At 41.8% G+C, this 25,439-nt stretch overlaps 1 protein-coding gene across 6 annotated transcripts in view; it reads right to left on the reverse strand.

Moving 5' to 3' along the window:
- Positions 1-25,439, reverse strand: part of LOC113019101 (phosphatidylinositol-binding clathrin assembly protein) — a 112,010-nt gene that overhangs the window by 62,119 nt on the left and 24,452 nt on the right. For all 6 annotated transcript variants that reach the window (XM_026162627.1, XM_026162624.1, XM_026162625.1 and 3 more), the window contains exon 2: positions 13,372-13,514. In XM_026162627.1, the coding sequence (XP_026018412.1) occupies positions 13,372-13,514 (143 nt within the window). The remainder of the gene's footprint in view (positions 1-13,371; positions 13,515-25,439) is intronic.

The raw sequence follows: 25,439 nt of genomic DNA on the forward strand, positions 1-25,439 counted from the left end.
AAACCAGTTAAGTTTAACCACACATGGAATCCTTCCGATATCTAAATAAAAAAATAAAAAAAGTGGCTCAAGTACAATAGTACATCTCAGTTTTTCCACATGATAAAGAAACACTGCTGTAGTAAATGGAAGAAGACTCTTAGTGTGACTCGCTGGGCTTAAATTGTAAGAACAATATATGTAAAGTTACTAAAGTTCTGCTTGCTCAGTGTTTGCCAATTTCTGGGGTTATTTTTGTATAGACGCACTATAAATCATAGAAATTTCTGTTGTTGATAGTGAAGAATATGGGAACCTGTTATTTAAATGCCCCTCCGCAAATCACTACCTTATCGTGATGGAGGGGTTTGTGTGTCCCAGGGATCCCAGGGGCTATGTTGTCTGGGGGCTTTTGCACCCTGGTAGGGTCTCCCATGGCAAATTGGTCCTGGGTGAGGGACCAGACAAAGAGCGATTCAGAAGACCCATATGAAAAGACCATTGAGGGACCAGTTCACCCTGCCCGGGACAGGGTTACCGGGGCCCCGCTCTGGAGCCACGCCCGGGGAGGGTGCCCGAGGGTGAGCGTCTAGTGGCCGGGCCTTACGCAATGGGGCCCGGGCGGGTACAGCCCACTAAAGGGACATGGGCCCATCTTCCTGCAGACCCACCACCCGCAGGAGGCACTGTAGGGGTCGGGTCACGCTGGAGAGATTATCTCTTGGCGGGCCTGGGAACGCCTTGGTGTTACCCCCGATAAGCTGGAGGAAGGGGCTGGGGAGAGGGAGGGTTCTGGGCTTCTCTGCTTGGGCTGCTGCCCCTGCGACCCGGCCCCGGATAAGCGGAAGAAGATGGATGGATGTTATTTAAATGTTTATGTAATACTTGGTTACTTCAGTGTAATATGAAGGCCACAGAGGAGCTCTTTGTCACTAGGAAAGTTTCCAAAGCCCTCCAGCAGGCCAGATTGGAGTTGGGACAATTCAGAGGCCATGGTTGACGCCCCTAAAGCTGAGTCTCTTACTTCACCTCCATGCACATCTTTTCATCTCTGGGGGAGCAGGCTGAGGGTCGCAGATGCCAACAGACTTAATAAACTAATCCGTAAGGCCAGCAATATTGTGGGGATGGAGCTGGACTCCCTCAAGGTGGTGTCGGAGAGGCGGATGCTGTCCAAGATAAAGACAATGTTGGATAACACCTCCCACCCACTCCATGACATGCTGGTCAGTCACAGGAGCACGTTCAGTGAGAGACTGAGATTACCGAAAAGCACCACTGAACGACACTGGAAATCTTTCCTGCCTGTGGCCATCTCCCTGTACAACGCATCCACTTAACACACTGGTTACTGCTACAACTACACATGTTTCTTTTCCAGCTATTTATTTATGAGTGACTTATGTATATATTGTACTATTCTTAGTTAGTGTATTGTCCGTCTTGTCTTAATGTTGGTTTATAATGGAGCACTGGAACAAAAAATAATTTCCCCCAGGGATCAATAAAGTATTCTGATTCTGATCTTTTTAGCATACATGGACACACCTGCTATGCATAAGGCTACAGTTGGAAGTGGAATTAAAAAGAAAAAAAAATCAGCTCAGCATTATGTCAAATCAATAACCCGAGCCGCTATTGAACAGGGAAAAAGTGACAAAAGAAAAATAGATGCAGACACCACTGGCTGGGAGAATCTCTATTGAGCTCGTTGTAGCCTCCAAGTTTCTGGATGGCTGAATCTGCTGAGCGCAGTAGGAGGGCGGCACACAAACAAAACAAAACACACACACGCCCATTGCTTTCTTCTATTGATCACATAGATGCAGCCAATTTACTTGAGTTGGAAAAACTTGTTTATCTGCCTGAAGGAGCATAAAGAAGTTTGCAGCGCGTGTGTGGGTCACCCTGGAGTTTCCACCTTTTTTTTTTTTTTTTAAAGATAGGATGTTTGGGTATAAGAGATAAGCGTGCACACACTATAGTCGTGTACTGCAATCTCTGTCTCTCCACTAATCATCTTTACTGCTGTGCAGGAGGAGCTGATAGGAAGCACATGTGCGGTGACTTTGTTCATGTGTGCATTCAAGCTTTTCAGATTATCACTAGTGACCCCTATCAAGAGTCACGGCGAGCTCTCAAAACGCAACACAAATAACATCCTCCCTCCCCATGATCTTCGACACAGTGCTTGAGTCAGCAGATTTCCACACCTCTCTTTCTGTCGTTCATTTTCCTCCCAGTCCGCACCGTCTCGCTCGGTCAAACGCCCGGCTTTCATAAGAACTCACAACGCCTCACCCTTTTGCTTAAATCTCTGCCACAGTCTGCGTCCTCGCCATCCCAAAGGGTGCTGAGGCACTGTAGTGCTCTAGTGACGTCACTAAAACAAATGGGCCGTTCACTATCTAGGACACCAGCGGCGGCGACTTGTAGTGTAACTTTGCACACAGTGTTTTCTCACTCCCCCCAGATCTCTTCCCATCACTCACTCTCACACACACACACACACACACACACACACACACACACACACACACACACACACACACAACACACACACACACACACACACACACACACACACACACACACACACACACACACACACACACACACACACACACAAGAAAGGGAAAGCGGCGTGTCCTGCAACCATCAGCACTTTCACCGGTGTCCTCGCCAGACCGTCCCTGTCTCCTCTCATGTCCTTAATGACTCTCCCACTTGGCGTCCTCTCTCCCTCCCTCACCTCCCTACTGCCTTTCCTCCTGCACCGTCAATGCCCTCCATCCTACTCCAGCACCCTGTTTTAAAGCACAGAGCCACGGCCCTCCATCCTGATTCCTGATGCACTGAGGTGTAATCAATCAGACTGTAATTTTCCTAGCTGACACTTACAAGTATCCTGCCCTGAAGAAGAAATGATGATGGTAGTATTTTCTGAGTGTGTTGTCCTTGAAAACACGGGGGGGGGAAAAAGGTTTTCACAGCGGTGTGTTATACAGCACCTTGTGGTCTTGCAAATCTTTGTGCTGTGACATCTCTTGAAGTTGCAAAGAATAACTATGTGGGCTTTCAGAAAGGCTGTTACTTGTGGAAAATATTTAGTGTGACAGGTTTGGGTTGCTGGGGTTTTGATATTGTACTGTGTTTAAGAGAAAAACAAAATATGGAGAAAGAAAATGCTGCAAAAACTCACCCAGTAAAGCTACCTGTTGTTTTTTTTTTACCTGCACTGTTAGCAAATACCAATAATTCCCCAAAGTGCAATAAACAGTGGTTATCCCCTTTGCTTTAAAAGCAAAAAGATCCATAGTTCGAGATCAGGAGGTCACACACACCCAGCCTCAGGGAGGTCACAAGCTCGTGTACGCCTCGTGCCAAGAGGATACACCAACGACTGTGTACACAGTCATTTTTCTCAGGTAGTTAATAAGAACTTGGGTGTTCCTTTGACGTTTCTTGTGGTTTTAATTAAAACCTCTCAACAACCAAGGTACAGACACTCCCATCTCACCTTAGGGCAAACAAAATGGAAAAGCCTGCTCTCATTCCAACAAATCAAATACCTGGCGTTTTATCAAAGCCGCTGAGTTCTCAGAGGAAAGTCCCGGGGCCCTTTGGGGTCCCATGCTGTGACGCACCAGGTTAGGCAATACTGAGATGGGTCTCTCTTCCAATCTGTCATATATGGCCTTTGGCCTTTTTAACCCGAGCTGCAATCTATTCCCAAACCTGACAAAGTACTTTTAGAGTCTAAACCAGTAACCAAAAGACAGTAAAAGACAAGTGAATATTACATGAATCAGCAAAATCAAAAGTATGCCGAGTACCAAACACCCCCTGAGGAAACAAACCGCTGTATGCTTGTTCTACCACCCAGCCCCCCTAAAGCATCATGAGTCTTTTAAAGAGGACCATCTCACTACCTGTAGTTGTTCAATATTGCTGTGCACAGTCTAAGGCCAAAACTAAAGCAGACTTCACACATGCATCTATCAAGCATCAGTATCTGACACCCTCAGATGGGAACAAGTTGGTAGTAGGATGCCTTTCTGCCTAACCTGGCAAAGTCTTCCTTTTCCATAAGTTTGTTATTACCAAGAAATTTGAGAAAAAACTGATATGATAAAAGACATACTTTTCTTTCTTATTCCCATTTAAAATGTCTAGCTTTTAATAAATAATTATCTGAATCTTACACCCAAAGTTTTCATCTGAAGTCCATTACTGAATATAGTAACTATTAAGTCTAATATACCCTAGTAAGCTATAGTACTTTTTCCTTTGGGAAGATACCATCTGTGCAGTCTGCAATTCTGTAGAAGAAAGATGTTGAATCTATTTAATTATTGTGGAAAAATAATTTATTTCTGTGTATTTTTTTATACACGTGCATTAAATTAAAGTCAATTACGTCGATTAAGCATCACAAGGCGGAGGGTGGTTCCCTATTTTTTTTTTTTTTTTTTTTTTTTTTTGAGTACGAGTACTTGAGTATGAACTTATAAAAATGCAGCAAGATATAAAAAAAACAAAACAAAAAAAACAAACAGTTTTATTGATTAAAAAAAACACTATATATCGGATACATATGGGTATCGGCAGATATCCAAATTTATGATATCGATATCGGACATAATAAAGTGGTATCGTGCCATCTCTAATATAAACACAGTACTATAATGTCCCAAATCCTCACACGAGAAACCTTTTTTATCCGCATGCCTGCCTATTTTTGTGACCACACAGTTTTGCATTACATTGTACAACTATCTTTATCTATCATATATATATATATATATATATATATATATCTATATATCTATATATATATATATATATTCCACTGCAGGCAGCTGGAGACCCAGTGGCTAAGTAGTCATTCCTTACGTGGCCACTCGGACCAAGCGGACCATAGCAGGCTCCCGGTCTGATCACAGACTCACTGATGCTGATGACAATTATTTATTTAGTTTGTTGTGATAACGGTGTGTGGTTTCTGATCAATCGACTGTTTCTAGTGGAGGTTTCACATACTGAGTATTTATCCATTTGCATAATCACTAAAACACAAAGGATCAAAGAGCTGACACAGTAGCTAGCTTACATGCTATGTCACGTTGGATAATGGGTGCATTTGAGTTGTTTTTGGTCATTTCGTGTATACCCGAGAAGTATCTTGTTTTAGAATTGGCATGCTATTAAAATGACTGTCTTCATTAAAAATCTTAAAATAAAGTAAGCATTATCAGCGATAACTTTAGATCAATAAATGTGGGGGAAAATGTTTTTGGACAATCATTGGCTAGAAATGCTGGGAAAGATGAGAAATTCAGGTGGCTAGGGTTAGGGTTATGTGTCAGATACCCATTTGAACAAGATGCTTTTAGCCTTTAAAAAAAAAAAAAAATCAATTTTAAAAACACTGACTTCTATATGACCCTCGACTCGCCATCTCTCTTAAGCACTTGCTTATTCTCGTTCATCTTTCTAACTATTCTCGTAATTACATGAACATAATTCTCTCTTCTTTATTTTCTCCTATGTCCTTCCTTTCTCTCCATTGAGTTTTATCCTTGATTAGGTGGTCTAAGCATTAAACGCTCCCAGGAGAGACTAACAGCCTCCCTGGAGGGAAGAGAGAGGAGGACCGATTGGGAGAGAAGCGATGGAAATTGGCTGTCTCAGCCATTGTTTGGGGTTTCCTGCTGGTTGTTTTTAGTACATATTGGCCCATCGTACAAAGGCTTGGAAAGCAGAGGCACAACAACTGAGACCAAAGTCAGACAGGCCTAGGCACACATCAAATCTCTGTCTGTGGTTAATGCTGAATCTAATCTATGCATTTATTAATTAGGAAAGTTCAGACTTTATCTGGCGCTGTGTGAGTGCCTGTCACGAACACCCAGAAGTAGAAACAATGAGGTGGGAGGGAGAAACTCCAAATACCACAGCTGTGTTTCTGCAAGACATACTCGCAAATTGGCTTTGTAGAGGCACAGAAGTGAAATCGTGATCAAAGATATTGACTGACTCTTGATCGCTTGCAAGATTCAGTGTCACCAGGGAGCGAGTCAGCACAGCTTCTGAGCAAGGCGGAAAAAACTGGAGGTGAATTGAATTGAATGAATATCAATACCCACCACACACCCACACCCACACAGAGAAAATGCACTTTTACTCTAATCACGATCCAAAAGCCCCCTTCACAAATATGGCAGCTGAGGCAAAGATGAGAAATTAAAAGTTAATTCACCTGCTATTTGCTCCGAATGGTAAATTCCCACATTCGATTTGAAAGCAAGGGCTGAATATATTACCACAGTAAAATGGGCAGCATTTAAAATGGCTGCACCCTACAACGAATGCAACAGCAGACCAAATTTAAATATGCTCAGATATTACGGTCTGCTGATTTACAGTTAGTTGAGCACAGATGCAGAGGAAGGCAAGGCAAACACTTGTAGTATCGATGTACCGCCGAGTTAAAGCAGAAACGACACGTTTTAAATGGTTTATAAAATACAAACAAGGTTAAAGTTCTCATATAGAGATTTTCTAATGTAGTTGAGCACTCAACACCACTACAAGCCTCATTCATGCAAACACATTCATAATCCCTCACATAAAACTGCCCCCTGAGATAACATGAGATGGCAGCTAAAGGATGCTTAATGACAAGTTCAGAAACACTGTCTTTCACTACCACCACCTTTATTTATTTTTGCTTCATTCCAGTGTTCCTGCTTCTGTACTCATGAAACATGTCCAATATATCGTGTTTTATTCATTCATTTATTTGCATGATTTCTGATGTTTAATCTGGCCAATTCATTGAACTGTAACATCTTCAGGTTAGTATGCAGGTAGTTTTAGGTAGTTGCTGCCAACAGTGGGCACATTTCCCGTGTTGTTCTGGCATCATCACAATAACGTTGGCCCAGGATCAATATTGCAACTGACCAATTGCACTTTAAGTCTTAATATTTGTTATATTTCAAAAATTAATAATCAAGTTAGGTTTGCTGTTAGTCAAATTTAGGTTACTCATGTTGGTTTGCTTCTGATCGTTTTCAATAGCTTTAGCTAACTTCTTAGCTAATGCTAACTAAATATTCAGACAACATGATTGGTCAGTTCCGGTCAGTCAGTTGGCCCAATGTTGCACCCACACTGTGCAAGGAGGGAAAGTTCTGGTCTACCATGAATTACTATCTTTGTTACTGTTGAACATTTTCATTGGCATTTTTTATTTTTTTAAATTCCCACCCCTCATTCTATTGAGTCCTGCACAACCAGCATCACTTCAGCATCCTGCTGCCGGTCTTAATTTAACTTCAATTTAATTTATCCAGTATAACTCCAAATCACAACAACAGTCACTTTAAGGTGCCTTATGTTGTGAGGTAAAGACCCTACAATAATACAAAGAAAACAGAAACCCTATGACCCTCTATGAGCAAGCACTTTGGAGTAGGAAGGGAAAACTCCCTTCTAACAGGAAGAAACCTCCAACAGAACCAGGCTCAGGTAGAGTAGGCGGTGAGCATATGAAGCGTGAAAATAGACTATTAATAGCAAGAAAAACACAAGCTATTAGTAACTGTTTGCTTCAGTTACACTTGAAATTCTGCTTGGCAACAGCACATTCATTGGCCTGAGCTGCCCAATTATTTTGCTGAAACATACTTTTTCTTCCCTTTACCTGTCATCGTGCTGCCAGTTATGTCACACCTAGCAGTGAAATTACGCTAAATTGTAACTGACTCATAAAACCTTAGAAAGCATAAAAATGCGACATCACCAATTGATTTGCAAAATCCACTGATGACTGTGCTGTTGTGAAAGCGGATGCGAGGAGTGAGGTGTGGATCAGACTGAAACCACACGCTCATTGTTAATGACTTGTCAGCCACAAGTCGTTTTATTCAACATGGACTTGAATGAGCATATCGGACGTGACCGCCATAAGCACTTTCCTGATGAGTTAATGGTCTAAGTCAGAGGTCACATCCTACAGACAATCTTTTTGCAACCGCCGGTATCGCACCGTGAATGTAGTGTGCTTTGAGCTGAATGGTGAGTTGTACATGAGCAACGACTGATCATTGTGTATGAAAAACAAATGTAGTCCCACAAGTAAGGAAGTAGTGCCAAAGCTAGTTTTTCACAAAAAGATCTCCCCTACAAGAAAAAAATGTTTTAATCTCAGTGAAGACCTTATGTGAAGGATTGTAGTACATGTTACTGCAGGTTCAACATTGAAAGTGACCAATCACCTTCTCCTGACGTCATCCGCGACCTCGGAAAAAAACAAACGCCTTCAAAAAATCTACTTCACTTGCGAGGAGAAACCGCCTCTGTAAGGACAATATGTATAATGCTTACCGTTTATTAAAGACAATTATCCTGAAATGCAAAGAATTTAAGTTCCTGGATGGGCGGACAGAAGTGGTTTCTCTTCTCGCAAGTGAAGTAGATTTTTTTTAAGGCGGTATTTTCAAAGGCACAAAAGGGGGACGTCACAACAATGTGATTGGTCACTTGCAACGTTGAACCTGGAACAACATTTATTATGATGATGTGGGAACAACACCGACACGAGGATATCAGATCATCCATTAATAAGCACAGCTCAGAGTACCTGGGAGACTAAATAATGCCCCCGAAAACCCAGACAAATGCAATTATTTTGGGATTAGCAGTTCTTTAAAACCAAGGAAATTACTTTTCAGGGTGAAACCTACATGATGTCATTTCCTTTTACATCAAGACTCACACCACTCGTCACGATCTTTACTACGAGATCGTTCGTCAGAAGCCGAACGTGGCCATCTTTAGTGTGCCAGACAAGCTGCAAGTGCTCAGCAGTGTTGATCTGAAGGGGAATGTACAGTCTATTGACCCCAATTCTGCGGGTCTTTGGTTTCTAATTTTACGGCCGGATTTCTCTCAGCTCTGACTGTAATGGATGGGACGACCGTGAGGGAGCAGGGACACCTGGCTGCTGAGCCCTAGTCAGCACCAGTGTCCTGACAGGTCTGATGAATGCAGGCTGATGAGTACACAGTCTTGTCTCTACTACAGCCGGAAGCCTCGCTCCACGGGGCTAAAGCAGGAGGAGTGCATCTCCCTACTATTAGCGATTCGGTGCATCACTCTTATTTTACACATTTAATAACCTCTCAACAAGGTCGTACAGGCAAAGCTAATCTAAAAACAAAACAACAACAATGCATTAACTAGTCTTTACATGCAAACACAAAAAGATGATGCCTATTACTTCAGTATTATGGCTCCATGATGGATTGGGGACAATGAAAAGGTGGAAAGACAGTAATATAAAGAAAGATTGATTAGATTTTTTTTAAATATGCCACAGCAGAAATAAACACAGGAAGACACACTGACTGCAAGCTCTTCGTTAGTAACACAGAAATTAGAAACTAGTGTGCTGCTGCTATCACTGTAGGTGAGACGTCAACATCAAACGGGTTCCTTCTGACAGCGACAGCTCCGAGATAAATCAGCCTACAGTTCGGGAATACCTCTAAACCGCTTCCTGCTGCTCTGCAGTGACCTACTTAGCATGATTTGATTTATCAGAAATGTTGCAGGAATTTCCACAGCTTGAGCAATCAAACAGGATGGAGGTACCTGCTGATGTCTCTCTTAACTAAGGTCTTGACTTATTCTTTTTTTTTTTTTTTTTAGTGTGTCAGTTTGTCTCTGCTGCACTGGTGCTTTCAATGCAACAGCTAATTCTGGAGTATTGTGACTAATGCTCTGAACCTAAAATACTGCCAGTCAGGAAGAGGTTTCTAGCAAAACACCAAAAATGCAATTGCCTCACTCCCAAGTCTTCCTCATTTTTCAGAGGAACTTTAGATTGGCGCAATCAAACAATGCACCTCCAACAGGAAATGTTATGTAATGTGGACAAAACTGATCTTGGCAAAACAAGGAAGCGATGCTTCCCCATACTGACTGATATTGAAAGGAATGCGGTGCAGGGAGTGTCGGCGTTTGGGAGTGTTTGTATACAAGTGCATGGTATTTTTTTTTGATCCTACAGTACACAGTGTATTTGCAAACAAGCTTAACTACCCACCATTTCATAGCTGACTGTTATCTACTTATATCTGATGGATGAAGAATGACAACAATCCACAGAGCGGCTTGCTCTTTTAGAGGAATCATTCGACATTTTAGAGAATTTCCTCATTTTCGTATTCTTAGCGAGAGTTAGTGGAGATTTATGTCACTTTGGCGTTTGCACAATAAATATGAGTAAGCGGCGTGCTAGCTAGCTTTCACAAAAAAAACAGGAACAAGGGGGAACCAACTATTCCGCCTCCGTCCAAAGTTAATCTACCAAAGCTCCCAAATTATCGCTACGCAAAAACATTGCATAACAGCAACAGACTGAGAGCTAAGCTAATAGCTTGGAAGCAAAACGTTTACATTTCCTAAACCAGGAGCGTGCAACATAAGGTCTGAGGCCAGAATTGGTCCAGCAAACACTCCAGTCTCACCCACTGTATAAGGGAGGATATAGATTTTCTTACATTTAACTGTATGTTCATAGGTTTTAAAGCTGTTCCAATGGAAAAGACCCCTCACCCCTACACCAAAATAATTAAGTGATAGACAGCTAAATGATAGAAAGGTTCCTTTTTTTCCCCACCATCTACTACTCAATTCAGAAAAGTTGCATTCAGCATTATGAAACTAGCAGGAGCATCAGGCAGGAGTTAGGGCCAGCTTTTGGTGCAGCACTGGTGTCTAAATAGCTTTCCACCAATGCAGAGGGAAGGATTCTGAGTATTTAACCATAGCAGAGGCAGAGTCGCTTTTGTGTGCAGTCCTTCTACAAGCCAACAACATCATCACCTCTGGGCATAGAGACAATCTTAGGTCAAAGACGGACATTTTTAAAGGTTGGTGTGAAACGGAAAGGTAAAAACCACAGCAGAGTTCACCACAAAGAAGGAGAAACTGCACTGGGTGTGACTTCCAGAGAACCACTGTTATTAATGATAACCACAACCGCCAAATGAACCTCATGCAGCGCTCCACTGCTATTTACTGCAAATGTGCAAGCTACTTGCAGCAAAAACAGTGATGAGACACAAACACACAGTGTCATGAACCATTATGCAGCACTGTGTGCAATCTGTGTAATGCATCTTATGCAACAACCAGCATATGCACTGCATGCATCAACAACAAAGGTGACTTGCATGCTTTTACCTGCCTCTGTTTTACACATTTTCTTTGTGCCATTACAGGATTTAATGATTGCTTAACTCAATAACAGAACATTTCACAGAAGCAAGTATCTTGGATTATGTCAGGTGGTGAAGAAGTTTGTCAAGCGAACCAACATTTCCGCTCGCATAATGTTGCTAGAGATAAACAAGATCTGGTTAGGTAGCCAGCTGTGACTTTTGTACACTGCATGAATTTGAAAGTGGTTGCATAGTTCTATTACCATCTATAAGATGAATATATTTACTACATAAGTAAATAAGTGACCTCTTTTTTTCCACAAAGAGGGGGGAAAAAAAACAACACTTTTACCTGGACAAAGGATTGTAGTACATGTTATGGCAGTGCTTCTCAAAACCATTACTGGATGACCAGGGGAAAAAAAATATAAATAAAGTTAAGGCCTCAATCACACAGCCCTGGAGACTGACCCCTTAGCAACTACAGGTTATTAAGAGGGGGGGGGGGGGGGGGGGGGGGAGTGCATTCCCTGTCCAGCTGGTGAAGTAAAAAGCTGCACTGTTGCTAGCAGATTACCCATGTCTGCTGTAGTTTGCATGACACGTATCAACTTGCAGGGTTTTGCTACCGCTTGTCGGGTAGTTTAGTGGTGTAAGCAGCCCAGTTGGCGTCTGGTATGCAAAGCTACCATGGTGACCAAGGCAATGTGCTAGCAACCAAAGCAACCTCAGGGAGGGTTTTGGTGCAGGAAAGTAAACCACTTTGCAAGTAATTTCACTCCAAAGACAGCAGCAATCAGTCACAATCAGTCTGATTGTGACACCCCCCCGCCCTGCCCGCAGTGATCAGCGGTTGCCAGATGGTTGACAACTGGTCTCATACAGATAGATCAACATCTCCAGCAGCTGGACTGAGAGTGATGAGTTGGAAAAATTACAAACTTAACACAAGTAGTGAGGATTTTGTCACCGTAGCAAGCCTTCTTGGCAAAAATCCTATACTGTTGGATAGCCAGTTTATTTCCCTAGCTCCTTAGCAAGGCAGAGCCATTCGTGCATCACTAGCAGTAAAGCATAATGCTTTTTTTTTTTTAACTCCTTAAAAACATCACTGCAGCACATTCAAGGACAGAGCCTGGTCAGCACTCTCTGTGGGGCTTTTTCAGTAAGTAACAAACACACAACACTAGCAGTCGAGATTACAAGTTCTACAGTTTTAATCATGTTTATGTTAACTGCCGCCATCAGCTGCTCCAACTTTCCAAGTCTGAAGTCTGACGGGGTTCAGCTGAAAATTCCGACTTTCAATTTGGAATTGAACCTACCATTGGGGTTAGGGTTAAAGTCAATCAATAATGATGACTTAGACTGCTTAGTAAAATAAATACAATGAGAGAGGAGAACATGGCCCAAAAAAGCAAAAATAGGTAAATAAATAAACTTGATATTTAAGCAGAAAAAACAGGAGAAGCTCAGTAAATAAGCTCTAAATAAAATAATACCAAATTAAAAGCTCAGTATTGTACAGTAAGCGGTTCACTAAGTAAAAACCTTAATAAAATAAACACAGATCTCTTTATTAAAATCTGTACTGCTGCATATAAACTGACATTTTGTGTACACGGGTCCTTATCAGACCTCATAATTAATGAAAAAAAAAAAGTTCTCATGAACAAAGAAAGGTTTGCTTGGGCTTTCATTTCAGATTTGTCTTTGAATGCCGGCAAACCCATGGAGAGACCCAGCTGGGTTATTCTTCCTGCTTCCAAGCATGTTTTTTTATGAAGTTAAATCATTTGATTATTCTTTTGCTTCCATCCTCGTCCCCCATCTAGCCTCTGGCTGAGCTAATTAATTTCTCAGCGCTCCACAGCTACTTCAATCACTCACGCCTCGTGTCCAATATATACATCCTCAGTTACTGTGCATGCTGTTTACGTCCCATACGGGTCGGCCACCCTCCCACTCCGCTGATGTTGATCACAATGCACAGACATGAATAAAAGACTTTTTAAAATCTGTGTATGTTCGGATTTATGAGTGTGTGGGTTGAGACAGGGTTGAGTAATAATATCACTTATTGATGTAGCTTGCTCTGACTGCCCTGGAGGGCTTTTGTTTGTGTCAGTATGTGTGTGTGTGTGATGTCTCCTACCTCGTTGCCGTACATCATGAGGTGGTGGGTGGTGATAAGAGCTTTGAAGACCACCACCCAGCTGGAGTTGGCTGTGCGCTCAAACAGCGTGTCCGCCAGCTGGGGAATGTTCACGTTCATCTCATTGGTGCAGTGGATCAGATCTGGCCAGGACACAAACAAAAAAAAAAAAAAAACCAACAACAAAATGAGAGAAGAAGAGAAGCTTACACAAGACAACAGAACAAAGAGCAGTGATGAGAAGCTTTTAAAGATAACCCTGACCGACACAATGCCAAATTACTTTTCACACAGAGAAAAAAAAAATGCAGACACACAGCAAGGACCAACAAACAGAGCACGAATTTCATCTGAATTCTTAAGTGAAAGAAGCCTGAAGGACAGGTGCTACCCACAGAACTATTTCTTGTCTTCTTTTGACTCTTACTCTGCTGCACCTTTACCCTCTTCTCTGCTCTCGACATCTTAGCAGAAGCTCACGTGTCATTCATTCACCCAACCTGGAGGAAAACTGAACCTTCGACTGTATGACTGTCAAAATATAATAAAAAAAACCAAACTGGCAGATCTCAGAAATAATCTCAAAACAGGTCTTTTACAGTATATAGTGTTACATCACTGCTTTAACTTTCCACCAAAGTCTGGCATTAGATTTTTATAATGAGGCAATTTTTTGTTAGAGTTTAATGTTAATTAAATGTTAACTTTCAGCAAATACTCCAGTAATGTGAACATTATTCATGGAGGTGTGGGATTATCTTTGCAGGTTAAGTCTGTGCAATACTGGCATCATCAGGGTTCAACATAACAAACATATGTTGGGCAAGTTGACCAACCAGCTGCTGTTTTCTTTTTAAGAAAAAAAAATATGTAAACAGTATTTCCACAGATCTGTTCACCTTTCACGGGTACTGGGTGAAATGAACCATCAGGAATTAATGTATTTTTCTTACACCACAGGGTAGTAGTACGGGTAGTAATATACTACAGTATTTTCACATTAAAATAAAACAGCATGTTCAGAAAGTTTAAGTGTCAAGAAAAGTGATCTTTTTAGCTGTTTTCATCCACCACACAGACACAGACAGCACAAGGAAATGAAGAAGCAGCTAAAATCAAAGCTGTCTGTGTACAGGTAAACTTCTTAGGTCTCTCAATTTGGCATTTCTCATAACCTTTGCTGCAAGCTGCTGGCAGGCATGATGTCTCTTTCTAGCAGCAAGACATGCGGCGGGTGAGGGGCACAGCATTCACTCCTCCTTTCTTTCTGAAAACCCTCCTAAGAAAATGATGGTATGTTTTAGAGATTAAGTTAGTTTATTATATACAGTAATTCAAAAGGGTTTTTTGGGGCCAGTGAAAGTCTGATCTACTGGCCCAGTGAGGAAAAAACAAATTCTATGTTGAACAGCTAAGAGGCAGGAGACTATAAGACTGCCTTAAAGGACCCAGGAAAAAACAGGTGTGTTGGCAGGTATGACTAAATTAGCAAAATCCAAACTGTACAGGGATGATTACGGATGGTTGTGATTTGTGAATATTTAAATAGCTGTTAAATTAATAACTCAAGTTTCAACGATTGTTACATAAATTTGTACTTGATTTTTGGAAGATGATAATAATAATAATACGTCTATTAAAACTACAAAAACAGAAGAAAAGCTTTCTATGTAACAGGTGTCTGACCTGGGAAGCATGTGTGGCATGAGGAAACTAGATGCTTTTATACAAACAGGAGAAACATCCACACAGATTTAAAAAGCCCTTCAAAAAATAAAATCAAACGAGTCCCAGAGCAAGGTCTGCCAGGGAAAGCTACCACATCAAATGTAGTTTATGTTAATTTATGCCGTTTTAATTTACATTGTTGCCATCTGGAAGTGATTTCTTGTTGTGCACCTCTTAATTTTTGTGACCTGGCATGCTGAGCGTGCACGGACGGGTTGAAGACATGAGTGTATGATTATGTTTGTCTTTACCAGCATTCCAATGATACCTCAGTACAGGTGCTCAGAGTGCCGTTTCTTAAATTTGTAAATTCTGTAACATATTATTTAATTAGTTCAGTCTATTACTGTTACTGTCTTGGAGCAACTGTAACCCACATAATTTTCCTTAGGGATTAATAAAGTATTCTGATTAAAAGAGGCAACAGCCTACGCAACCACTAATGTGTTAAACATAAACTAGTTTATAATTTTTACACACACACACACACACACACACACACACACACACACACACAAAGAGTTACTCCAGGAAGAGAAGAGCACCAACTTTTTCTTGTTTAGCTGCTTCAAACACTTAAAATATGCACATTTTTTTACCACTTTAGAGAAAACAGGAAACTGACAGACGCCCTAGATTTATTTATTTTTAAACAAAGAATAAATAAAAGGTGCTTATTGAGCTAGGGATGTTTCCCCCATTGCATAAAATTCTCTTTAGCTTTTACTTCATCCCAAGAGATGCCTAATATGATCTGACCAGAACCTAACAGCTTGGCCCCACCTTGCTGTTCCTACCACTTTAAATGGAGATCGATTTGAAGGTCTTCTAGCTTATTACACAGATTCAGTGTCTCCGCTCGCCGCGTGCAACGCCCTCAGCAAGCCTCTCGAGCACAAACATCAATACAGACACACACGGTTAAATTGATCATTCACACCAGATATCAGGGTGTTTTCTGTTTCATTTCTCTGGCGTCCTCAACCACTTTCATTCCTTCGCCTCTCTCTCGCCATCTTTTATTCTTCACCGCAGGACGTTATGAGCTGCCGGCTCGCACACCTGGTAACTACGGAAACAGCTTCTCATTAAACTACTCGAGGACTGTAGCGGGAGAGACTCCCGACGGGGAACTTCATCACCATAATCAGGTGTGCATGCGCACATGCACGAACGCGTGCCTTCATTCAATAAAGAATCATACCTTCACTCACTTAACCCATCATCTCCCTCAAGTACTCACACACACACTTACAGTAACATTCCACAGCAGACTCCCAGTCCCGTATCAATCATTCACTCAACATGCTACCTCTCCCACTTACCCCCTAAACACACACACACACACACACCAAGCAGTCTGCTATGCGGTCAATACAAATGAGAGTAGAATAATGTAACACAGCACAGCTGCATTTAGCCAAACAGAACAACATTTAGTGGCTAACAGAGTGCAGCTGGACTGAAAACGCTCTCACAGCCAGACTCACCTTGCCTTTCTGTCTCTCTGCAGCCCCCCACCCCACCTCCCACTGCACCGCTGCATGACATTATGACTGGAAACAATATCTCTGAACTGGAAGCGGGCACCGAAAGCGACTGGTGTCTTTGTTAACGAATTAGTCTCCTTGCTGCTCTGTCTTTCTTTATTATTGCTGCTGCTACCTTGTTTCTCTTCCCCCCCCATCTGTCCATCTCGCCTTCTTTTTTAGCAGAGCTCATGTTTTTTCATTAGGTCTGGAGTGGTGTGAGAGAAACAGAGAGAACTAAGAGAAGGACTGATTAGGTCTGTGGGGACGCTCGTGCATGAGTGTGTACGTGTGCGAGTGATAATTTAAAAGAGGGTACATGTGCTGACTTAATCAGCCAGAGCGGAAAGCATTAGATGCCACTGATCCCAGACCGGCGAGAGACAGAGAGAAAAGGGACGGCGAGGCAATTGAGACAAACATATGGCTGAGAAATGAAGATAAAAAAAAGAGGGGAAGACGAGGTAAAGAGAAGGAGACACGAGCAGATGTGACGAGAGATCAAGAGTCCTACAGAGAGGTATAAAGAGGAAACGGATGAAAAGTGTTGAAGAATAGGGGGACGAGAAGAAGAGATCGATAAATGAAATGAGATTATGAGACGTGAGACATGAGTGTCTCTTCATCCAGACAATTTAGAAGAATCCACACACCGCTCAACAAGCTGCTCGCCTCGCTTTATCTCTGCAGCAGAAACGCAGTTGGGGATGCAATTTTTTCTTCTCCCCCGCAAGCACACCCCGGGGCAATTATTCTGACCGCAAATGGAAAAATACATAAGTTTGAGTCTATCATCCCTCAACGGCAAGGCTAAGACCAACATGTCAGCGTCCTACAAGCAATTACCTGCACAACAGTTTCATAACAAACGTAGCCTGGCTAATTGGCGCCCACACATTACAAGATGAGGACAACAGAGGACTGAAGCAGTCTGTGTACGAGAGCGCATTATACAATGTCAGAAGTCTCATTACAAGTGTACTTTAAAAGCTGGGTCTGTAGAGACTGAAGTGGCCGGTTCTGTGTTAGGTTAGCCAAGTATTGGTTATTCATTATGCTGAGTACTTCAGCGTCCCTTACTCATTTAGACTCACCACAAACGGCATGAAAGATTGACGTAGCCACCCTAAAGTCACCTACTTGCTTAAAAAAAAAAAAGGCCTTTTGGTTGCCATGACGTAAGTTCTGTATTGGGTTTTTTTTGGGGTTTTTTGAACGAGAGGCTAAAGATCTGCTTTTATCTGACACTAGAGACAAGAAACAGACTTAAGCCACTTTCACTCATCGTGCATCACTCAGAAACCATCCGTTAGTTACTAGCAGAAAATTTCACCGTCCAGTTGCCTAATATAACTATTATGAGTCCATACTTTAATCAACCTTATCATGGGCATTGATCGCTATCATTGTGTGCCTTTTGTACCATCTTCCTCCCCTCACCCCAAACTGGTCACAGCAGTCTGGCTGTCTGGTTCTGCTGAAGGTTTCTTAATGTTAAAAGGGATTTTTTTCTGGTTCCCACTTTTATCTCGTTCTTGCTCAAAGGGGGTTGTGCGATTGTCTTCCCTGGATTATTGTCGGATCTTTAGCTGTCGAGCACCTTGAGGTGTTGTGATTTGGTGCTATATAAATACAATTAAATTGAAAATTGAATTTGGATTGGTAGTTGCTTCAATCATTCACTTCAAAGTTAAGAAAAGTTCATTTCATCACAAACTTTGAGGTCTCTCGTCACTGTGATGCATCTATGATTACACTCCCCAAATCTGAAAGGCAAGCAAAGAGGCTTTGGTTTTAGGCAGGGGTAGGCAACTCCAGGCCTCAAGGACCAGTGTCCTGTAGGTGTCCTTGATCCATCACAGCTGATTTAAAAGGCTAACCTACCTCGTCAACATGTCTTGAAGTTCTCCAGAGGCCTGGTAATGAACTAATATTCTGATTCAGGTGTGTTGACCCAGGGTGAGATCTAAAACCTGCAGGACACCGACACTTGAGGCCTGGAGTTCAATACCCCAGGTCTTAGGTCGTTACCATTGGGTAACATCAGAGTGGTCTCTTCAATCTTTCAAATTTTTTTTTAAATTGTTTGCATCAAAAACATAAAAATAAAGCTTTAATCTTTTACTTAAATCATTTAGTCTTATATTTTAGTATAGAGGCAGAGTTTGACCCATACTTGACCTCTGTTTGCCTACCACTCACATCCCAGCAGGCGAGTTTAGCTCCTCAAGAGTCAGACCAGAAACATCAGTGATGCAGTAGCTCAAGGTCTGTCCCAATCCACAGGTTATTTCTCATAAAATGGCAAAGGTGTCCTTGACCTTGGTCACGGTTTGGGTGAAGGCTCATTAGGAGATCCCCTTATATAAGTGATTAAATTCCAGCATGAGTTCATCAGTCCTTAAGCAGGTTAAGCAAAACATCACAAGAACTAGGATTTTTTTTTTAAGTTTCACTAAGGCTTAAAATAAAGCTTTGCCCATCAAAAGGCCAAAACAGTTATATGCCTTAAGTACATGGATATGAATCATACTAGTAAGCCCCCAAAGGCTCCTTCTGAACCTTTCAAGCAAGCTATAATATTTCTCAAATAATTCTATGAAGAAAAAAGAAAAAAAAAAAAAAATCCCCAAAAAGACACAAAACAGCCCAAACACAGTGAAAAGGTCCACTTGAGCAGTGGTGAGGCCTGTAAGGACACGTGTCAATCAACACAGCCACGCCCCTAACTGCAATAATAAATTATTTACCCTGCTTAGAGTTGATATAAAAAGGGGAACTTAATCATAAGGCATTTTTTGTACCAGCCTGTAAACATGCTTTTCAGTGCTGTAAAAGTTACCATTTTATTGCATTAATGAAGAAAGCAGTCATCTGTTGCAGCCCTAATTAACTGACAGGAAGAGGAAGCGACTCTCAGCTCCAAACAATTTGTGTGAGGAATGAATGCCCAGTCTAATTTTGAAGCTGACACACAGAAAAAGAAGGAAGACATCTGTGATAACCTGATGGTAGCTGCACCTCAGACACAAAGTAATAAATAGAAATAAATAGATTTTTTTTTAAATCTGACTAAAACACTCTTTATTCTGATAATACAGGATTATAAGAAAAAACAGACAGACTTATTTTAAGTTGTTGTCTGATACCCTGCCATCCCCAGAGGACTTTTGTAGCTTTATACTAATTAGTGCGACTAACAAACTCGCACATTTACACATGTGGGAGGAATGAGTGCTGAGTAGATGTGATCTCATCACCAACAGTGACCTTCTGTGTTCCTCCCTGATCTCACTGAGATCCATTGTTGCCAGTTGCCTGTTGACCTCTGAGGCCTTTGATTAAACCACACCCGACCGGAGACTTCCTGGTACCGAGGGACCGGCGCGAGGACCTGGAGGAGCCAGGCTCGACATCTGATAGGGGGTGGCGCGTGCTTGTGAGCGATAAACCAACAGAAAGTTATCTATATTCTGTGAGGCACTTGTGTTAGACGTTTTTTCTTTTTCCAGTGAACAGCTTCTTCTGCCTATGTGAGTGTTAAATCAAGCAGGAGGTAGAAGAAGGGCAAGGGAGGGGGAGGAGATAAAGTCTACATCTGGCCCACCTGGCTACCTTCTCTATTCGCTCTCCTCTCATCACTTCATCCACCTTTAAGTCCCCACACCATCCAGCTGCTGCACATGGGGGAGAGGCACACACACACACACGTGCGCACAGGCACACAAACTCACATTTCATCTCCTCCTTCATATTGTCTGATCTGCACACAAACTATTACAACAGGTTCACTAATTAACCGCCGGTGCCTGCCTCTCTGGGTGTCACTTTAAGCCTCCTCTTTCACTCCCTCTGCTCTTCATCTTCTTTATTTAATCCATTGCAGCCGCTCCGGGACCAGCTGCCGCTCTATAAGGTGACACAATGGTGGCAGAAAATGGCTAAAGAATCCCAATAATCGACAAGCATCAACTTCAGCCGCTTCTGCAGTTCAAACCACAAAAAAGTCATTATTACTATTGATAAAAACGACCATTGCTATTGACTGTATGGTGGATCTTGTCCCAAAAGGAAAGCACACTCTCTCAGATTTTTATGTTGTGCTAATACTTTTTTGTGAGATAAAAATAAAGCAAAAGAAAGGACAGGAGGAGCAGGTTTAGCAATATTTTCTCCATTTAGGATGCAAATCCGCAATTCTGCCATGAAATACCACAACTCAATCACGCAACTTAGAGATTCAGACCTCGAGGGCCCAGTTTGAAGCTCCATCAACAGCTTGACTTTAAGTTTTTCCCAACTATTAACAAGTCATAAGAGCATTTTTTAATGTTAATTTTAACCATTTACTTTACAACCAGTATTGTTGTTTTACGAGGTTCTTTCCCCCCCAATTCTAAATACAATGAATATCAGAAAGTGCTTTAATTCCACAGTAGTTCACAAGTAAGTTCACAGTTTTACATGGTTGCCAGACATGCTCACAAGAGTATGGAACAAACTTGACTATGGTATAGACACAAGTGGTGAGGACACAGTCAGCACTTGTGAACAGTGTAAGTTCTGTATGTAAAACTATATTCATCCAGGTATTTTAAAAAATACATCAGAAACTGATGTTGGACATTTAGCTGCAAAATGACAAGTACTCAGCAACGTTGCCTTATATAGTAATATAACCACAATACAAAATACAGTGAGCTGCGTCAAGTTTACTAAGCCAAAGATGCAGACCGATCGCTGCTGTCTGCGTTTATAAATTTGACGGCAGGTGTTTTTGCAGTACCAATCTGTGACAGTTCATCTGTGATTGTTTGGAGACAAGTTGCATCTCACCAGGTGACCTGTGTTTTCCAATCAAAAGCAATCACACCGCTGAGCAATCAGTTTGTTGCTGCAACTACTCGCAATTGGTTGAAGAATGTGAAAATATTTGTTGTAATCATCAGGTAATCATCGACTTTTCCCTAGTTGGACGCAAAGTCCTTGAGTGTGTCAGAGTCGTGTCAGCGGGGGTTCAGAATTCAGTCACAAGCTTCACGTAGGCTTCAAATAATTCCCGCAAGTGCTTAGTGAGCAGTTGAAATGCATTCTGGTAACATCCGACTTGTTCCTACCTTTTAAAAATGCATCTCAAACTTTCAAACTTCTGTGCTGCTATAACTCGATAGCAGGATTAGCATATGTTGATAACGTTCATTTAAAACAAAACGCGATTCCTTCCGTTCAACAGCTCTGGTTCTAAGAAGGTTGGTGGTCCAGTTTTAATTTAGTGTACCTGATCTGTAAAGTTTTATTTGTACAACAAGTTATACATTTATGTTTCTGCAAAAATAACTAAATCCTGAGAGTGGTGCTGGTATATTACCATCACTAGCACAGCATGGGAACCCCGGGATGATATCTGGTATTTTGCCATTTCCTGGCCTTTTTAAAGCAAATGCGTCAAACACATTCTACATCCAGCTTCTCGACCCTGTTCTGACATTTTGTACGCATCTGTCGGACACGATGGGACATCAGCGCCTTGCTCTGTATGCCTGACACACTCGGTCTCTCCACATTCAAGACCCTTCAGAGACCTCAGAGGGCAGGTCAGGTTCACATAGCTGGAATTCCAGAGGAGGATCTATCTGGACAAATCCACAGAGGAGATTTTAAGCATTTGGCTCCGATTGTTATGAAGAAAAGGCGAGTAAGTTCACACATAGCTATATTAAATTACTTAGATGGGACACATGACTGCCTGTGTAACCAGAAAAAACAATGCCGTGCTACCAGTCTTCAGTCCCGGAAGTTGCTACAGCAACTGTTATTTGCTTTACTTAGTTTCTCAATGCCAAAGTATTCTGTAGGCAGAATATCACTCTAAAGTGAACGCTTATTTTCCCATAGTATAAATAGATACACCCACAGTTATAGTGGTGGATAGTCACAACAAACATGGGCATAATTTAAAATAATAAAAAGGTCACTGTATGTCCAATTAAGTCCAAAGCTACAGCTTCACACTGCTCCATATGCAGCTTTCCGTGCGTTTTCCTACTCCCGGGTCTAGTTATGCACATCCACCCAGCTTCTTTTATCACAAACTTTAATCCACTTCTCTGCCTACGAGTGCTTTTAAAAATGCTTTTTCGTCATTAAGGCTCGGTTTTCTGAGGAGTCCAAAAATAAAAATAATGAATTGGAGATGAGTTTAATAGTCCACTTCCTGATCCGCTGTTAGAGACACTAGCTCTAATCAGGCTGGAGATGGTCTCTCTGTGAATAGCCAAATTAAAACTCAGAAATGATAAAACAGCTTGCTTTTTTCGGTAGAATAGTGGTGTAGAGTTTGGTACCACTGCCTCAGGGCATGAAGTTCCTGGGTTCAAATCCACTGGCCAGCTTTGTGCAGAAACATAGGTTAGGATACAGCACCCCTGCTGAACTGTATAAATGGTAATGAAATGGATGGACCTTTACCTTTCTGTCCTGTCATTAGACTTAACAACATTTTGAATTCCTTTATGATGACAACCTCAAGGATCAAGGATTGTATGAGCGGTCGCCAGTAGCTTCCCAATGAAAGTAAAAAACATTTTTCCTTGCTTTTGATGATCTTGTGGGATAATCGGACATCTGGACTATGGAAAAACCTGCCCAACTCTGTCAACTACATGACAGAGCATCACCTCTTCTGCCATCAGTACAAATTCACTATTTTCTCAAGGACCAGTATATAAGCTGAACCTGAAGGCCTGAGAATTAGCCATGAGGTTCAAGAACAATCCTCCCAACCCCTCAGTTCTAGTCAATCCACAGGGAACTGAGATTACTGAGGTTTAATACCACGGCTAACTAAAAACAGGAGCACTGCCAAAGAGCCGAATGACCTTGCCGGACCTGCGCCGGTACCGAGTAAGAGAAGGACATGCACATTAGCAGAAACCATGCATATGAAAAGCCCGACACTGAAGGCACCGGGAGGAGTGCAGCCCCCAATCTGTTACAGATTAACACTCAGCAGAATCCGCACCTTGTCTGGCATGTACTTGTAATCTCCTTCTCCCCTCTGTCTGTCTTTGTGTTAGGGACTGTCGAGAGGTGTTGCCTCAAAAGAAGATTCCCCGTCCACCCCTCCCTCCACCTCTCTTCCCTCTCAAATCCCCCCTGATAGGAGGAGGAAAAGGAAAAAAGAGAGGTGTGAAGAATTGTAAGCCTGCTAAATTTGAAAACACATCACTTTCCTTTCCAGATTTATAGTCATACTAAGACAGCATTTTTTAAAACCTCGAAGAAGGCTTTTTGTAAACGCTCTGAAGAGTGGTTCAGTGTGAAAATGACAATGTTGTCTTGTACTGTCGACGGAGGAAACAAAGCTTCTCCTTTATCACCAGAGGCTCTCTGTCGCTTTCAATTCTTTCTATGACTGATCACTTTACGGGCAATGTAGCCAATCAAGCAGCAGATGTTACACCATTGATCTGCATTTATGTTTTCGCCGTAAGAGAATAAAACAGTGATGTGACTCAGTGTGCGCGTACAGCAGCACAAAAATTACTGTTCATGGTAGTTATCGGCTTCTGTTTACGAGCATCACGTCCCTTTTTATTCTCGCACAGCTGCATTAGAGATGCAGAAAATGTCAGGAGACTTCAGTTCGGTTTACACTATGTTAAAATGATATGACGTCTTAAAATTTACTTTAAAATTTGGACAGAAGAGAAATTCTGCCTGATGTTCAAACATATGATACTTTTAATGTCACCAAGATTAAAGAGAACAGGAGCTAAAAACAACCTGACTACATCAATGAATCCTCTTTAAACATGCAGTACAAGGGACTTGATGCACTTGCGGGATCGACTGCTGTCGGTATCAACTTGTGAATTCTTTTAAATGTTTAGCTTTCCTCTGTTATCATTAAGAGCAGAGTCCGTGGTGTGCTGCAGCATGTGAGAGCCGCCCCCGCCCCTCTCCTCTGTGTAATGTCTCATGCAAATCAGAAACAGAGGCAGCAAGACTAAAGCTTATCAGGTGCTGTATGTCTTATTGCTGTTTAAACAACTTTTCTTTTAGTGAGCTAAGCAACTCATGAAGACACAAGGGACACGTGACGTCCTAATTCTGCACCTCTATCTACTGGTACAACAAGTATTGCGATGAGTGTGCAACTGTTTGACCGAACAAGAAAACAGTTTGAAATTTTACACCTAAGAAAAAACAAACATTTAGACAACACATCAGACCTCAGTGCTGGATATCTCTGCTCATATGGACTGAGCACTGTGTTAGATGTGTTAGGAGCGAACTGCCACATTGTTCGAGGGAAATGAAAAGGATCAAACTACATACAGCTGAATTTAAAAACACTTTGAAAATTAAAGTGAAAAATTGATTGTTAAGTCTAATTGTTGAATGTTGCCATTGTGTTTCTTAAATTTGTACAGTCTTAGTTTAAGCAGTAGGATCAAAGCCATTCCTTTGATCCTGACCACCTCTCCAGCCACTCTGTGCTGGGGGAGGTTTTATTGTAGATACATCCTAACTTGAAGATCTGTTTGATGTTTGGTAGAGCTTCCTACCCTTTGTATGGTTTCACTGTGTTATCTTTGGTAAACCATACATTGGGTGTGGGGGAAGACTACCCTCTTTATGACCAAGGATGTTGTTCCTGCTTTTAGGTTTTATGACCCTTTGATCAAACACACACACACACACACACACACACACACACACACACACACACACACACACACACACACACACACACACACACACACACACACACACACACACACACACACACATACATTCTCACATAAC

This window comes from Astatotilapia calliptera, chromosome 3 (genome assembly GCF_900246225.1).
Source record: "Astatotilapia calliptera chromosome 3, fAstCal1.2, whole genome shotgun sequence".
Lineage (NCBI taxonomy): Eukaryota > Metazoa > Chordata > Actinopteri > Cichliformes > Cichlidae > Astatotilapia > Astatotilapia calliptera.